Below are 18,003 nucleotides of genomic sequence, written 5' to 3' on the forward strand. Positions count from 1 at the left end.
CCAACTGTTTACAATGTCAAGTACTGCAGTGATTATCTGGAAACAACTAAGGAATGGTATTAGCCTCTTTACAAAATATGCTTGGAACTATGTTTAAACTGGGATTTTTCAGAAGTGCTCAGTGGCCTCGTTTTACTTTATCTCAAGTCGATCAGAGTTTAGGGCCATGAGTGTCACCTTTTTGTGTCCCTGGTGTTCCTACAGGTATCAAGGACTTCTGGAGACTCTCAGAAGCTTGATGCTAGGTCTGTTTTACAGGGTGCTGAGATTTTGTTCTTGGTCTAGCATAGTTTCCCTAAGATGCATCTGCTTGGTGAACTGATGTGCTGCAACTAGTGGATGGTAAGCACTAATAAGCACGGTAATATTCTTGGTTGAAGTAACTGAGCGAAATGAAGTGCATTACTCACTAAGAACATGCAACCAGCAGTTCTCTTTATTAACCTGGCTATGCACCACATAGCAAATTGCCTCTTGATCTTTGTTTTGTTATCTTTCTTTGCTATTAGCCAAATTAGAGAGGAAAATAAAAACCTCATTTATGAGCCTGAGAAGGACTGGTATAGCTTACTAGGTACCAGGATGTGGCTATGGAAAAGACAAACTACAAGCACAAAACTCAGTCTTCCTTAACCCTGTGCTCATATGGCAGTTTGCAACACTGGAACTCCCTTTTTAATAAGTGTTGAAAGTTGTGTTTTTCTGCATTTTAAAGCAGAATCAGAAGAATATGTTTATTGGTTGGGAATGCTCATGTATTTTGTAAAATCTGAAAAATTCATTTAGAGCATTTTATATGAACATGTTTTGCTCATAATACTGAGATTCTGAAGGTAGCATATCAGCATATCATTTTTTTCCCCTCTAAACATAACCCAGAACATGTAAGATCATGAGTTGTAATCTCAAAGCTTCTGAAGTCCCGGTTACCCACTATATTTTTTCCTCATGTACTCTTGGATATGCTGCCTGCAAACACAGATTGTCATTTTACACAGCATTTTGCAGAGTAGGGTTCATGATCTTTGGCTGGGGTTTCAGAGTACTGCCTTAGTATAAATAGGACATTGTAATCACTTTGGTAATCTGGGAAGATTAAACAGTCTTACAATTTCAGCCAGGCTTAAAGGCTTTTAAAAGACACAGAGGAGAGAAGGGGGTCATAGAAGCTCTTTGCAGCCTTCCATTTTCTCTGATCTATGCTCTCAGATGCCTTACTTACCATTCTTCCATACTATACTTTTCCTACCACTTGCTGCAACTTTGATACCAGGCATCCACTACTACTTTCTCCTTAGGCATCTGTCTTTTCTCTGCTCTTACATGCTAATACAGTCCTCCTCTTCATCAGTGCTTTCTACACCACTTCATTAGCACCACATGCCGCAGCTTCTGTGTTGGCTCCCAGCCTTCAGTGTAGGGTCATACAAAGGTTTCACATTTGTTTCTCCTATGTGATCTTTGTGATCACTTAAATCATGTCTTTTTAATTTTCTTTGTTAGATTCTGGGTTCCAAGCAGTGCCCTCACAAAGCATGTTGTCATTTTCTCTTGTGTACAAACGGCTATATTCTTCTGTGTGCAAAGCAAGCTGGTCTGGAGATCTTTCGGTAGTGCCTGGCCCACAGCTACAGCTCCTGATGAGCAGCAGGCCATGGTCCCCATGGATCTTGCCCCACACCTGCAGGCTGGCATCATTCCTGACACAGCCCTGTCTGCTTGGCTGTCCTGGGGCTGTATCTGACCCCAGTTCCCTTTACTGGGCACTGACTTCCTTCCCACCTTGCCTCCGCACCTGCCTTGCTGCCACAGGCTTGCCTGGTGATATGGGCTATGGGCTGGCCTTGGCTGCTACCTTCTGTCTGCCCTGCTGGTCTTGCATCAGTCCCAGTCTGGGGAAGCCCCTCCCTTCCCTGTCCACCATACTGGGAACTTCCCATCTCTAGGGCAGGGGCTGGTCCTTGTGGCTCCCTCGTAATGTGATGTATTTGCTTAAGTGCTACACAGTATCTCACACAAAATGCTTGCACTGCATTTCAAAAAAATATAGGATTGTGTGTTCACATATGTGTTTTTATGAACCCTCCAACAGAAAGCAATCTCCATATATTATAAAGGCTGCAATGATGTTTTGTTCTAGTTCCTTGCTAATAAGACTCCACCGTCTCCTATTAGACTGCAAATGAGGTCTTGAGTGTTGTTCTGTTCCCTCGTTTCTTGCTGTGAAGAGACAGCATAGCCTTAGCCCTCCTTCCCAGGTGTTATTATTGCTCAGCAAATAGCTATTCATGGAAATTACCTATCATTCTGATACATTATCATTAAAGACGGAGAGATGGATAGGAGAAACAATATATTGGCAGACAAGGATGACTTGTGTGCAATCCTGTCAAAGCTTAGGAAACAGGCATTAAGAGTTTCAGTCACTCGGCTGTAATTCAGCACCTTGGCACATCAGCCATTCTTGTGCGTCTCCTCTTTCAGACGTAGCATTCAGTTGGCTGAGACGAGTGCTGTGTCTCTCTAGTGTTTATTAATGTGCACTGCCATGTGCTACTGCATTTTAAAGATGAGGAGTGCTGAGAAGGAAAGCAAAATTTTTATTTTTTTTTTCTTGTGGACAAACAATTTCTATTGAAATTTCAGAAGTAAATGCAGTCTTTGTCAAACCTGTCTTTCACTTAGCAAGAGAAAAAACAACAGATTTGTTCTTTCAGGGGAAGTTCAAAAACCTGTTTTTACATATATATAGGTAATACAGGCTGTGCTGCCCCATGAGTAAAAATCTACTCTAATGTAGCTGACCTGGAAAGATGCAGATGGTGCACAGTCTTACACACAGTCTTACATATAAGTAGTCTTACTGATTTTAGGTAAGTTAGTGTTTCATAAAGCCATATTACCCAAGATTTAAAAAATTAAAATTCTTACATGGAAATTCATAATTTTCCCCTGAAATTCTGCATGGAGAAACACAGGTCAGATCTAAATGAAAAGTGTGCTGTTTCAAACAAGATAACTGACTTCTTTCCTCTTCTTTTGCACAGGCATTTTAAAGAACCAAAAGTCACAGAAGCAAAAGATAAGGCAAAACCTTTTCTATTAACATACTTCCCATGAAAGCTGAGGTGCTGTGGATGCATATGGCTTGTGAATAGTTATATATCCACAAACCTTACCTTATTATGTATCTTGCAGTCTATGGGCAAACTAATGGTTTCTTACTGTGAAGATCAAGCGACTTGTTACTACATTTAATCTCTTGGAGGATGATCAGCATAGGAAAATAGTCTATCTAATTCAAAATATAGTATCAGGACCATGAGTACATCAACAGGCTGCCCTGAGCAGCCTCCAGTGGGACTTCTACCCACACCCTCTGCCCATGGGCCTAGGATGCCCGATTCAGCCCAGGTCTTTGTCACTGCCTGAGCTATGTATAGGTGTATCTAGCTCCAGTTTGGTCTCTGGTTCTGTCTCCCAGATGGACTTTGGAGTCATGTTGTAGTCTTGTTTCCAGTCCTGTCTCTGACCCTTGTGGTTTTTTTGCTCCTGACTGGACTGGCTGGATGGGCCCTAAACCTGTTGGGGGCCCCAGAGGTGAATGCAGTACTCCAGGTGAGATTTCATGAGAGCAAAGTAGAGGAGCAGCATCACCTCCCTTGACCTTCAGGTCATGCTTCTTTTGATGCAGCCCAGTATACGGTTGACTTTCTGGGCTGCTAGTGCACATTGCCAGCTCATAGCTAATTTTTCATCCACCAACACCCCCAAGTCCTTCTCTGCAAGGTTGTTCTCAATCTGTTCATTCCCCAGCCTGTACAGATACTAGTGACGGCACTTGGCCTTCTTGAACCTCATGAGGTTCATATGGACCCATTCTTCAAGTCTGTCAAGGTCTCTCTGTATTGCACCCCTTCTCTCTAGTGAATCAACTGCACCACTCAACTTGGTGTCTCTTGCAAACTTGCAGTGGGACTCTAAGTTGATTATCCCATTGAGCTGTACAAACAGTCCTAGATATGGTTTTGACTAGTTAAACTAGCACTTTTCCAAATGATTTGAGGCATGGAAATACACAGAAATTAGCATTAAACTAAGATAATTCACAACTGGCACCTTTTCAGGAGGCATTTTGCATTATTCTAGTTGACCTCAGTGCCAGAGAGTGATTTGAGTATGTTTCATTTCCTGCTATTTTTGTTGACTACATGTATCTATTTGACTCAAATTCTCCATATGTGTACTTGTTTACATAGATTTTTCCTTATAAATCAACTGAGTATATTTGAACAAAGACACAATAAGGTAGTGACCTTGATCAAGAATGGTGTCTGAACAGACTCCCATGAATCTTCAGGGACAATGAATTAAATTCTCTCCAAGGCACATTTTAGAAATTATTCTGCCTCCAGCTTTGAAAGTCACATGATAGACTTGTTTAGTTTGGTTCCATACAGAGACAGTGACACCAGCACCATGCCTTCCAAGCCCTACTACAGAATTTAGTGGATAACCATTTCGACAGTAGAATTTAATAAGTTTTACTGTATTTTTAGAAGCTGCAGCTGAAATTAGACTGACAATATATAACAGGATGCACACATGACAGTGAGTCAGAACAGCTTTGAGAAGACAATGTTTAAGATAAATGTTTTTAATTTCCTTTTAACAGGCAGATTTTGTCTTCTACTAATAAGCAAAATACTCATTTGTTTCATAAGCATATAGTAATTATGTTAACCATGGTTACAGGGTTTATCAGTGGAACTATAACCATCTTACATCATGTTCTACAGTGACAAAAAAAGGAGATGCTTTTTTAAGATTTTTACTTTTGACCTACTGATTCACATTCAAATTACCAAGTTATTTATAAAATTTCCAGTCATTCTAGTCAGAATTATTTTTAATTGTATACATTACTTTATAGAGGGGTATGCAGTAGCATTTTGCTGGATTATTCTTTGTCATTGAAATACAAAGTCTGTCTTGGTGAAGAAGAGGAAATAGATAATCTTTTCTATAAATTAAATAAATCCATGTCAGGGAAAGTCTTTTGCTTTCTGTCATCATGGTAATCAAAATAATAGAAGACAAAAGCAAGCAGGAGATGTGTTTACCCTGTTCTGGATTTAGTGTATCCATTATTTTTCACTCAAAGGTATCTCAACAGATTGGGAGGACAGACTGGCAGGAAACCCACGAAGTTTAGCAAAGGCAAATGCATGTTTCTGTGCCTGGAATGGAATAACCCCCATGCAAGAGTAAAGGCTTGGACATGAGTGACTAGAAAACAGCTTTGCGTGAAAGTATCTGAGAGTCCTGGTGGACAACAAATTAAACATAAATCTGCAATGTGTTCTTGCATTTATGAAGGCTAACTGTGTGCTATGCTTTAAATAAACAGGGGAGTTCAGGGGGATTGGTTATTCAGGGGGAGTGGTTATTTATGATTCAGAGGGAGTGGTTATTTCCCTCTGTGTAACATTTATGAGGTTGCATCAGTATCCAGCTGTAGTCTCCCTTGTACATGAAAGGCACTAACCACATGGTGCAGATAGCTATTGAGATAACTGGGGACTAAAGAGCAGGACATATGAGGAGATGATGAGAAAGCTGGGTTTGTTCAAGCTGGAAATTAAGTGTTCTACTACCCAGTAAGTGGTTATAGAGAACATCGATCCAGACTGTCCTTGGTGGTGCACAGCAAAAGAATGAGAGGCAGCAGAAGCAAGTTAGAGCAAAGGAAAAAAATTACTTAGATGTAAAGTAATAATTTTCATAATAAGAATGGTCAAACGATGGACTGCATTGCCCAGAGAAACTGTAAAAACTCTGTTCTTGGAGATACACATTCATAGTTATACTAAACAAAGTTCTGGGCAACCTGATCTAACTTCAGATTTGGGTCTAACCCTTAAATGCTCTTAGCAGGAGTTTGGACCTCATTCCATCTGAAGCAGCCTTCCAGCCTTAGCTGTTCCATGAAGCTGTTTAATATCTTCATCATTGACATAGGCAATGGGGTGGAGTGCATCCTCAGCAAGTCTGCAGATGACACCAAGCTGAGTGGTGCAGTTGATACACATGACAGACAGGATACCACCTATAGAGACCTTGACAAGTTGAGCAGTGGGCCCATATGACCCTCATGAGGTTCAACAAGGCCAAGTGCAAGATCCTGCACATCAGCTGGGGCAACCCCTGGTAACAGCACAGGTAGAGGAATGAACAGACTGAGTGGTGAAACACTGGAACAGGCTGCCTAGATAAGTGATAGATGCCCTAGGCCTGGAAACATTCAAGGTCAGGTTGGACGGGGCTCTGAGTAACATGATCTAGTTGAAGATGTCCCTGTTCACTGCAGGCGGGTTGGACTAGATGACCTTTAAAGGTCCTTTCTAACCCAAATGACTTTATGATTTTATAAATCTATGCTTCTGTAAATGAATGTGAGCTATTCCAAGATTACTGTTTTCTAGACTTCATATTTATTTCTGTTTTAGCAAAATGGTCACTAAAGATTTTTAAAATGTTGAATTACCCTAGATTTTCTCTGAAGGGACATAGCTGTTTAATTTATTTATTTCTTCTTGGGAAGAGACAGCCTTAAACCTCTGGTTGAGGGGACGAATTCTGATTTAATGGTACAGCTCAGCAAAAAAATGTGCAGGGGAAAAAGCTTTCAAGTCAGAATGATGTCATGAACATTCCAGCTATTTGGACTTTCTCCATTGCTAAGACAGAGTAATGATAACTGAGCAGCAGCATTGTTAGAATTAATATATAAGTGTAGTGGAGCAAATCCTTTTCTTCATTCCTACAATTTAGGATGGCCTACAAAGGAAAATATCAAAAGCACATACTAAATGAATATCTCACACATATGGTTGCTTTAGATTTGAAATACAGCTCTTCAGAACCTTACAGGACAGGAGGGACTCCAAAAGAGATGAAACATGGCACACAGAAATGTTAAGTCAAGATGTCAGAGAAAAAAAAACCACAAATTTTTAAATTGAATTTACTCACTTAGCATCCTCTTTCCCATCTTTTTGCTGATGCTGTTCCTGTTGAGTTGTCTTAGCTGGTTCAGTTAAGTTTTCAGTTTTTGAAGGCTCATGTTCTTTTGCTGGTACTGTATCTAGAAAAAAGGTTTTAGTTTGTGAATAACAATTTTTAAAGAATTATGGTGATATTTTTTTGGAGGAATCACAGGTTGGCTGACATTATTTCTTTAGAGGACAAGCGCTGCACAACATTGATTCTGGGACCTGGCCTTTGAATACTTTCCTTTTTATTACAGTGCCAGCTGTCCAGAACATGGTTCTGATGACTGTACTTTTTAGAATATGTAACTCATTTGTGGTTTTTAAACTAGATGCATCTGTAGCCAGGTCAACAATGGTCAATACAGAGCTCTTCTATATTTATAAGTGAGAAGAACTCATGCAGTATGATGAATTTTAGTGTGTGCTTATTTAAAAAAAAAATACAGAAAGGACAAAAAGATAGATAGATCTGTACAGAAATGCATTGTAAAATCCAGGAAGAAAAATGAAGAGTAGCTTATTTGGTTATGCATAGAAATGATAATGACATTATTTATACTACAGTATTTGAATTATGTTAAACCTCTTGTTATTTCAGCTGCCATGACAGTCCTGTTTGCTCCTGAGTAAATTTTGATTGAAGTATATCATTAAGGATGTGAGTATGTAGAACTTTGGCTAGTCAATTATTTCATTTTTGTTGCAAGTACTTTTTAGAAGCTGTGTAAGTGGGAAGTTTGCAGTTTGAAACTATGTAAATGTTATAGTCTCTTGCCATTTTAATGGCCTTAAGTGATGAATTTTTATAATTAGTCTTATATCTTTATTTTAAATTTTCATGCTGAAAGATAATTTGAAAGCTCTCATCAGTCTGACACTTTGGATAAAGGAGGAACAAAGTCAGCCTTCATAAATGCTTTAAGTAATATGATTATAGAGTTAAAAGCTTGGCAGAAAAACATCATAGTAAATAAATCAGGAGCCTGTTGTGTACTTTAAACTCAAGACAGCTCAAAGAAAATCAGACCTTGAATTTGTTTAGACAGGTAGCTTAAGAGTAGTTTTCTGGTAGTTTATCTCCATATTTAGAGAGTTTTTATTAATTTCAAAGGGCTAAAACCAGTTACAACAGTAAACTGTTAAGCTGCTTACAAGGAAAGTGGTTACTTGAAATGGCATTGGAACAAAAGTAAGTGAAGGACAGTGAGCGCTTCTAGATTTTTTTTCTTAGTGAGAAAAGATTCTAGATTTTTTTTCTTAGTGAGAAAAGATTCTAGATTTTTTTTCTTAGTAAGGTTAAGAATTGTGTAAGCCCTAGTACTCTTACAGGAATTCATTTCTTAAAGAGGATCAGAGACAAGACCTAGACAGAGTTATCTGTGGGTGCCAGAAATAGTCAACTCAGAGCTGGACAAGGAACTGAAGAGAAGGCAGAGAAATTCATGTTCCCCAATGTGCTGGTCAATTGGGGTTTGACTTTGCAAGTTCAGGGTTTAATTTTCAAACAGCCCTTGGAGAAACTGAGTACGAAGAGACAGTGCGCAGGATTTGTATTACGTATCACCTGTAAACTGGAGGGATTTTTGCCTCCCAGAGGTGTTCTTGAGCTATGCACATAAATATTTGAAAGATGGCTATAGATTCATGAAGATGTCAAGAGAAATAAACACACATGAAATCTATGGATGAAGGAGAGGAGAAGCTTCAGTTCTGATGCTACAAAATACAAACTTCAGTGACTTTCCAAGAAATGTTTTTTTTAACAAATGTTCTGTGCAGGGGAAGACAGTTCAGAAATCAGTGGGGTAGAAGTAAAATAAACAGTAAGTATGTCCATCTTAACCCCCAACTTCAGTTGCTAACAAAAGTATTATAAGTTTATTTTCCATGTAAAGAAACAAAGATGGTATGAAGAAGTTGGATTTGTTTTCCTAGAATTTAGCCCTGTCACTTGTGATAAAGATCTGAAAGGAATTAAAAGACTTCACATCAGCAGGAGTAGAAGCAAGCTGATTAAACAGATTCAAATTCTCAGAAATCTTTGAAAAAATACATTTTATGTCTGTTGACTGAGTGCCAGTGAAGAGTATAAAAGACAAGAAGACAAGGAGTAAGATTATTATTTGAAAGTCTCTTTGCATTGACAGGTTTAGTTCATTAAGCTGAAGCATATTATATCAAAATGCTGTACTTGATTTGTATTTTTAAAACACAAAGCAGTTACTTAAGCCGTGATTTTCAGGCACTATGGGGAAAGTTTTGTAAAGCAGCTTAAGAGTCAGATTTAAAACAAGCCAAAGATACATTTTAGCTGTGAAATTCAACACTTAATGTAAATGTTCCTCTTTCTGTATCCTGGGTTGCATCAAAAGCAGTGTGACCAGCAGGTCAAGGATGTGATTCTGCCCCTTTGCTCTCTTGCGAGACCCCACCTATAGTACTGTGTTCAGCTCAGGCACCCACCACATTAGAAGGATGTGGACCTATTGGAGCAAATCCAGAGTGGGGCTTTGAAGATGATCAGAGAACTGGAACACCTGTCCTGTGAAGGCAGGCTAAGAGAGCAGGTCTTGCTCAGCCTAGAGAAGAAAAGGCTGTGGGGAGACCTTAGAGCAGCTTCCAGTTACTGAAGGGTGCCTACAAGAAATCTGGAGAGGACCTTTTTACAAGCGCTAAGGATAGAAGGAGGATAGGACAAGGGGGGATGGCTTTAACCTGGAAGAGGGTAGGTTTAGATTAAATATTAGAAAGAAATTCTTTACTGTGAGGGTGGTGAGCCATTGGAACAGGTTGACCAGAGAAGCTGTGTCTGCCCCATCACTGGAAGTGTTCAAGGCCAGGTTGGATGGGGCTTTGAGCAACTTGGTCTAGTGGAAGGTGTCCCTGCTCATGGCAGAGGAGTTGGAAGTAGATGACACAAAACATTCTATGATTATCAGGAGCTTATAACTTGGTCATAGTCCATGAAGAGTTAGTGCCTTATTAGCAGGGGTTTTACAGCAATAGTGATTTTGTACCTTTAATAAATATATCTGCTTTATTTGTATCTACAGGAGAACCGAGTGACTATCTTTTACATAGAAGCTACTGATTAAAGCTTTCCTCTGAGAAGAGAAAATCTTGACTCTGGGCCTTGTTTATTTGCAATAGAGTCAAATTTTCATTCTGAGAATTTTTTTTTCTTTTTTTTTAAAGATTCAACAATATAAATACATCCTGAAATTAAAGTTCTTCATTCTACCTATAAGGATAGTGTTACAATTAACTTCTAGGTTAGTTCCAGGCTCTGTGTTATATTTAAACTTTCCAGACTTCACAGGTTTTTGTATTGTTTTCTGCACCCTGGCCCAGCAATTGGGAGGGCCACAGAATTTCCTCCCACATCTCTCTAGTCTAGATTTTACGTGAGTAGCTAGGGAACCCTACTGGAATGTGAAAGACACAGATTTGAACTCCCTTATTATGCAAGTGTGGAGGCAAAACAGCTATGCTAATATATAAAAGGTGGCAACTTTCAGTAGCTTCTGCTGCTTTTCTTTTTTTTGGTGAAACATTTAGTGGAAAAGAGAATATACCTTGAGTACCAAAACAAAAAAGTACTCACTGAGAGTATGTCATGGACTGAAGTTTCTTTTGAGCAGCCCTTTGAGCTGCTACACATTCAAAGATGTCAGTTAAAATTCTCAGTTAATTGGTTGTTTTGTTTTTTTTTTTGTTTTTTTTTGGTGTGGTTTTGTTACTGTAATTTTTTTGTTTTGTTTTGGATTTTTTTTTCTTTTTTTTTTTTTTACTCTGCCTGGGCTTCTCACACATTTTAGAATGGCACTTGCATATAAGTTGTAGGCAGGTATATAACACGTTATATATCTTCTGGGTACTTTCCAAAGCATCTAGGCTCTGAAGATAATAAATATCACTGGGGATTAACATGGTAATCTCCCAAATGGAAGGTTCTGTCTACTTTATGATCCAGAGGTGCAACTGTACCACATATAAAGAAAAAATTATAGCCTTAGTCTAGATTTTTCACTCAAGTCCTACCAAGAACAAAGTGATGTCAATATGAACTTTAGTAAAAGGTCTATAAATATGTCTTTGAATCTTTGGGACACTTGCTGATTTAGTATAAGTAGAAAAACCAAACCCCAGAACGTTGGAGACAGGCCAGTTTCTAGTGAGGGAAAAGAGATGGAGATGAGGGCAGACTTCAGAAGGGAAGTACTTAACTACAGTGCTGAGAGGATTTAGAGAAAGAAAAGGGACCGAGTTGGAAAGAATCATACTGAAAGGATCTGCTAGGAGGACAAAACAAGTTGTGATACAGAGAATGATAATGCAGACACCGGTTAGCAGGTGGAGTCTTGATGTGGCCTTCTAAATAACATAACCATAACCCTAACAGTGACATTTGTATAGCCAGTCAGTTATAGGAAGTGATAAACATGCAAAGAAATTATAGCAATTGGATTCAATATCACAGAGACCCTGTAATTAGGTGAATCACACTTCACGATGTACAGGGAACAAATAATAAAAAAGTAATTATCCGTTATGGAAAAAACTGACTAAGGGCTGAGAATTAATTACAGAGTGAGCTACTGAGAGAGTGGGCACCTGAGGAGGTGGACATGAGGAAATGAGTAGCCAGCAAAGAAGCCAAAAGTACCAGGTGTTTCTGAGTGATGTTAAGTGGCCAAGTTTTAACCAAATGGGCTCCAATTGTGCCTCCTGCTGAGTTCTAATCTGTGCTGAGAACATCATGCTGCCTTGTTAAGTGCTAGGAGAAAGGGAGAAGGTGATGACTAATTTTGGCCATGTGAGAAGGAGGGTTGAGTTAAGCTCTACTGTTGACTTGTTTTTCAAGTCTACAGAGCTGCAAACCACAACTGTGATTAGGGGCTTTACTCTTTATTAATCTATTTTATTTTGGTTATACCAGAGAAGCTAATAGATCTTGAAAAGGCTTTTCTCTAACTGGTTTTGAGTTTTCCATTTAAATGGTCTCTCTTAACTTGTGCTGGATGAGCCTTGGTCGTGTTTTTGATAATTCTACCCAAATATGTATGTACACAACAAAATGCTTTCTCCTGTCTCCTGTCCTTTACTTACCTGCAGTTATTCCTATTTTCATTTTCTAGCTGCTGTCAACATGATTTTAGGTCCGATGCAAAGTTCACCAAGTTTTGCAATAGTCTTTGTCTAGACCCTCCTGTGAACTGCTTGAGACTTGCCTCATTTTTCTGCCAAGAATAAGAAACTGATGGAGTTCCTTATTCAGCTTGGATGGTAAGGGCTTAAGTACAGGGTGCTGGAATTCAGAAGTTTCTCCTGAGGAGAGGACCCTATGTTAGTTTTCTGGCTTGTATAGCTGTTGTCTTTCTAACTTATTAATACCCACATGGAAAATGAGAAGCTGTCTTGTGCCTGATTGGAAATGAGACTTGAAGCACCTTCCAGGAGACCATGGATTTAAAAAAAACCAAACAAACATGTAGACGAAGTATGTTGTTATATTTTCCTGAAGTAATTGATGAGGTAGTTACTTCTATGTCACCACTTATTTTATATTTCAGTAGGAAAAAAAAAATAAAATTTAGTATTACAAAATATAGATTCATGAATTACATTAATCTGTAAAATTAGATCAGGTTTTGGATGGAAGTAAAAGAAATTTTGATAATGACACGTTCTGTGTGGGATAGCATCTTTGATTTAATATTACTAAAGAAACAATGAAACTTCAGATTTTTTTTTCCTTTGTTAGCTTATTGCTACAATTAATTCATGTAAGACTTTGTTTACCCTTCTTTACTGCTACAGACGTTATCTAACAAAGTAATTTCATTAAATGGACTCTGTTTAAAGTTTCATTAAATGAGGAAAGGAATTGTGATTCTTGTTATGATTACACAAAGCACAAGTAACGATTATGTAAATTTCCTTGCAACATTTTCCTACTTGCTCCTCTCCACAGAAAGCTGGACATTTCTCTGCCTTTGTTTTGCTGCTCCAGTGAAATGAACCTGAATTGTTCTCCCAAAGGAAAAATAAGAGGTGACAGGAAAACTGGACTTGGTGTTTTTCTCCAGTACTAGAGGATGGAAAAGGAAAGGGCTAGAGTGCCTGCTGTGAAGGAAGAGGGAACATGGCCCAGCAACTGATGTTGTTTCACCCATCCTGGGCTTTTGTTTTGATAGCTGCTGCAGCAGACATTCTGGTTCTAGTATGAGCAAAATCAGCTTGGCTGTTGGGAGGCAGGGGAAGAGGGGGTCAGAGTAGCCATAGCCAGCTGCCGCTGTATTCAGCTGCTTAGGCAAATAATTACCTTGTATTGCTGCCCTGAGCTCTATGTTCCTGTGTCCTAGCCCTGAATGTCTTCTGAATGGTGATGGCAAATAATTTTTAATGTCATTGCCTTTTTTTTCAGTTATTTGTTTGTTTGTTTGTTTTTTTTAAGAAATTTTGAATGGCTGTTCAACCAAAGATTTGAATGTCAGATAAAGTCTGTCTTGTCTTTGCAGTTTTTTGATACATATGAGAAATATTCAAAAGATACATTAAAAACATGCAGTTTTCTGTCTTTAGCTACTAAATGTCTTTATTTTATAATAAGATTTCTAAGCCATCAACTTACAGTAAGAAGAAACAGGTTTTCTTAGACTAGCTGATTAAGTGGACAAGCTCATGAAGGGACTGTGCTTTAAAGCTTTCTGCCTTTTATTATTATTGGATTGTGCTTGTATTTCTGTAACAAATCATTGCTTTGGGGTCAGTGGGAATTCAGAATTCTTAATTTCTTCCACAAATAAAAACCCAAATTAGGCACCTGGCAGAGGATTTGGAAGAAAAAAAAAAAAATTTACAGTCCTATTTAGTGTTACATACATTTTGTTCAGATAATCTTTGAGTGTACTCATAAATAGCTTGCTACTAACCTTGTTGCTTTGGTATGAGTTCTGTTTTCTTATTGGCCTCTGCTTTCTGTGGTTCAGCTCTGTTTTTATTTTTGCCCTTAAAAAAAATGAACAGCGTTAGAAACTGTAGATGCTCTTTGCTGAGAATGATTAGGATGGTTTAATGTCTGCAACGTTCTAGGAATTTGATTAACCAAGCTGACAGGCACTGAGCTTTGTTCCTGGGTGTTCTGTGTATGTTCTTGGAGAAGACTTTCCACATAGGTTCACAAAAGGACTTGGATGCTGAAATAAGAAACTAATATCTTCACATCTGCTCTGCAAACCCAGTTACTTAGCCTGGAGTTCTGCCATAGTGTGCTCCCAGAGCCTTCTTCTTGTCATCAAGGCTAATGTGTTCAGTGCTGCCACTTACAAACGGGTCTGCATCTCTGAATCAGTCATTCTTTTGCCTAAACCTCCTGCTGGACTAAGAGGCCTGGTATGTTTTGAGCTACCTTACCGCACTGACAAATCTCGATCTTCACAAAATATAGAGGCAGAATCGACTTTCATTGCAAAAAAAAAAAACAAAACCCCACAGACTTCCTCCCACACTGGTTTAGATTCATGAACCAAGTCCTCATGTACGTTGGTTTGTCTGGCTTTGACAGGATGGTCCTTTGAGAAGGGAGTGAGTAGTGTATGAGGAGTCTTAGGTGTTCACAGTACCATGAAACAGCATGCTGTTAATCAAGACTGTAAGCCTTTTTTTTTATCCCAGATAGAATGAATTTGCCTGGTGTTTATTGTGTTGATTAGTAGAGAAAAATATTAGAGAGTATAAACATATGGAAAAATACTTGACTTCAGAAGATTTCAGGTCTTTTTTTCCCCTCTTCCTCGAAATTGTGACCTTCTCTTTGAGTCTCTCAGATTAATTTGGGGGTTGCCTTTTTCTATGAAAGTATTTGTTTTTTCCTGTCTGGTTTTATGTGTTATGTAAATTTCTTCTTTTCTCTTTAGATGGTATCTTCTTGCAGGCAGGAAATGTCTTAATCCTTGACCCATTCATCTGCCTCCATTTTAACAGTATGTAATAGCGGAGGCTGCTGCTGTTATGATCTTAGTGTTGCACTAATCTATGGAATTATTCTGGTGAAAGAAGGAGTCCATGTCTCCAGTTTTCCAAGTGAGGTATCAGGCTAAACAGAAATTAACTGTTGAGATTCAGAACTTTTTCACGACAATGTTTTGTTGACATCAGAAAACTGGTGTGCAGAACTTTAAAAGAAGCACAAACAATACTTTTTGCCTGCAGATCTGAGGTATGAGAAGTTTGCTGAACATAGATATTTTGCCATTTTTTGTGGATGGTGCTGTGCATGTATCTATCCATAAAGCAGTTGTTTTTTACATCTTTAGAATGAATCAAATTTGAGTTGTAGTTGGGCTGGATTAAAACATGCCTCTTCGTGGGTTTATACAAGCCTTTGAGCTTCAGAAAAACATCAGTTCTAGGAAATGATTCAGACTTACGAATATTCATGGTTTTATCACTTTAAGTAAAACTATAAAATTTATGGCATTTTTGTACATGTAGTTCAAGGCTTCCAGAAGTTAAGTCCGAGTCTTTCTATATGCTCGATAGTGGATGTGTGAAAAGGCACTGCTTATTTAAAATTAACTTTACAATGGTGGAATTTCAATTGTTTCCCTAAACAAGAATTCAGATTAATAGCTCAGACTGATACTAAAGAACTCATTTAATTGGTTAACCAGTTAACTGGTGAAACCCCAAATTGTTGCCAGTTTGCCTTTCGAAGTTTTGATTCTGTCAAGCAAGAATAAAACAAAAAACTGTCTAGGATGTTATTGGGAAAAGATAATTCAAAAGTAACATAGTCTCATTATAAAATATTCCATTAATTAAAACAAAAATAACGAGCTAACTTTTACAGTAAAGAACTACCAAATAAAAAATATAGGCTGTAGATTAATACAAATTACTGTATTTTTCAAATAGGAGTTACATTTGTAAAACCAAGCCAAATAAAATACTACCTAGAAAAGCTACAAAACTACTTTGCCTTTTCAGCTCTTATTGAGAAGCAGGTTGATATATAGCTGTATGCCATTCCAATATTCAGAAGGGATATACTGACATTTCCTGCCAGCAGGGAACAAGATGAAGAGGAATACATCAGCACATCAAAAGCAGTCATACCAGTATTTCTAATTTGCCATTTGCAATGTTGATGAAAGCCTCTCATAAGCTTGTATGTACTATTTGAGGTTAGCCCTATTTGTAAAGCAATTTACAAAAGGAGGAAATCTTTGCTTCCTTCAGAAAGAAAAGGTGGGAGGGAAGAGAGGAATAAAAACATTAATTTTGTTTTGCTAAAGATTGATTCTGTGCACAGTAAGCATGTTTGAAATTCTACAGCATTTGTTTACATAAATATCCTGGCATTATAATAATGCCATATACATAAATAATCTTTGGCATTTACATAAATACTTCCTAAACAAAAGGTAAACCATAAAAAGCTATACCTGGCCTGTAGATACCTTGGATGGTGAGGAGACACCTTCATTCTTGCAAAGTGCTTCCTCAGGTGATAATTTTGCTCTAGAAAATACTGCTTTTAGATTTTTAAACATCTTGTCTGTTCAGCTCTCCTGAAGCCTCTATAACTCTTTCACCATGAACTTGTATATAGCATTTGTTTTCTTGCCGTCAAGCCAATTAGACACTTAATCAGGTTTAGGTCTGGTTAATGCCTTAAAGAAATTCCTTGCACAGTCTGTTCCAGTGATGGCTTTTTCTTACCTTAGTACTTTTTGTTTATGTTGTAGACTAAGTTATTTCTAATCTTGACAGTTACACTCAACTTTTAATGCACAAATTCAGAGGAGAGTGAACATGTTCTGGTTAGAATAAATCAGTGTCTGATCTTTCATGTATTGGATATTGAACATTTAATTTATACTCACAAATGAAGTTTTAAGTCCTAAAGACACCTGTATTTTAACCAGGAAAGGAAAAAGACTAATTGAGCAATAATCAGCAGCAACTCAGTAAATTATGTGAGATCTCAAGATGTTTAATTTCCTTAAAGTCCTGAACTAATTTTTATTTTATATTTTCTGAGTGCATGATACTAAAAGCTCTGTTGTTGTTTATATTAACAAGTTTATAGCTTGTTTTATTCCACTCTTCTTATTTTAAAATGTGGAAATAATTTCATCTTTCTTTTTCTAATGTATTTACAGAAAATACTATTTTATGTAGAATTTTAGCTACAATTTTTATGAAATCAAGTTTTGACTGAATGTCCTACAAATGAGGAATATATAAGTTTTGATAGTGTTTATAACTAGCACATGATTTTGAGAGTCTAGGCTTTGTCTCATCCTATAGAAATCTCTATGAAATCAAGCATGATTTAGTTTACAGGTAAAACTCAATTTCAGATACCTGTAGTATCACACTGATTCAACTCCTCTTAAGAAGGATCTTTACAACTTTATTGTCTCTTCCTTTCCTTAATTTCGCTTTATTTTTTACAAGTCTATGCCTTCACTTTAAGCAATGAATTTGTGCTAATAACTTATAATTGATTTGTCCTGGTGATCAAGGCATCAAGAAATGCAGAAACCTATTCCTTTGAGTTGTTTCCATAACTACGTATTTAGCAATTAGATTGGAGTATTGAAAATGTCCCAATGGCTGCCTCCTTGGGGCTTCTGTTGTCTGGCAAGGTGGTTTTTAATATTCATTCTAGTGCAGTAGTAACTGTAAGAATGAAACAATAATTTTCATTAGTTAATGCAGGAAAAAGACTTGCAAACTGACACTTATGAGGCAGACCTTACAGTAGTTGGCCAGACTTCAGTCTTGCAACTGGGAATCACAGGCATAATTTCATAGCTCTTAGATGCAGCAAAAGCATGGAACCTCCCTTTTTTATTAAGGTCTGTGTTCTGTTTTACTTTAAAGTCAATGCAGTTCTTACTAATGCTTCAGTCTGTGCTTAAGCTTAGTGTTTGAA

The 18,003-nt window shown here is 37.7% G+C and overlaps 1 protein-coding gene across 1 annotated transcript in view; it reads right to left on the minus strand.

Moving 5' to 3' along the window:
* The window catches only part of CNGB3 (cyclic nucleotide gated channel subunit beta 3), a 58,916-nt gene extending 42,150 nt beyond the window's left edge, over positions 1–16,766 (minus strand). Inside the window, exons 1-3 of the mRNA XM_057426178.1 lie at positions 16,505–16,766; positions 13,991–14,066; positions 7,036–7,147 (exon numbers count right to left, since the gene is read on the minus strand). Coding sequence (XP_057282161.1) covers positions 7,036–7,147; positions 13,991–14,066; positions 16,505–16,612 — 296 coding nt within the window. The 5' untranslated portion in view covers positions 16,613–16,766. The remainder of the gene's footprint in view (positions 1–7,035; positions 7,148–13,990; positions 14,067–16,504) is intronic.
* Positions 16,767–18,003: the final 1,237 nt, after the last annotated feature.

The sequence above is a fragment of the Pezoporus wallicus genome, unplaced genomic scaffold (assembly GCF_028554395.1).
Source record: "Pezoporus wallicus isolate ANWC-B61680 ecotype Strahan unplaced genomic scaffold, APGP_CSIRO_Pwel_v1 contig_4131, whole genome shotgun sequence".
In the NCBI taxonomy this organism is placed as follows: Eukaryota; Metazoa; Chordata; class Aves; order Psittaciformes; family Psittacidae; genus Pezoporus; species Pezoporus wallicus.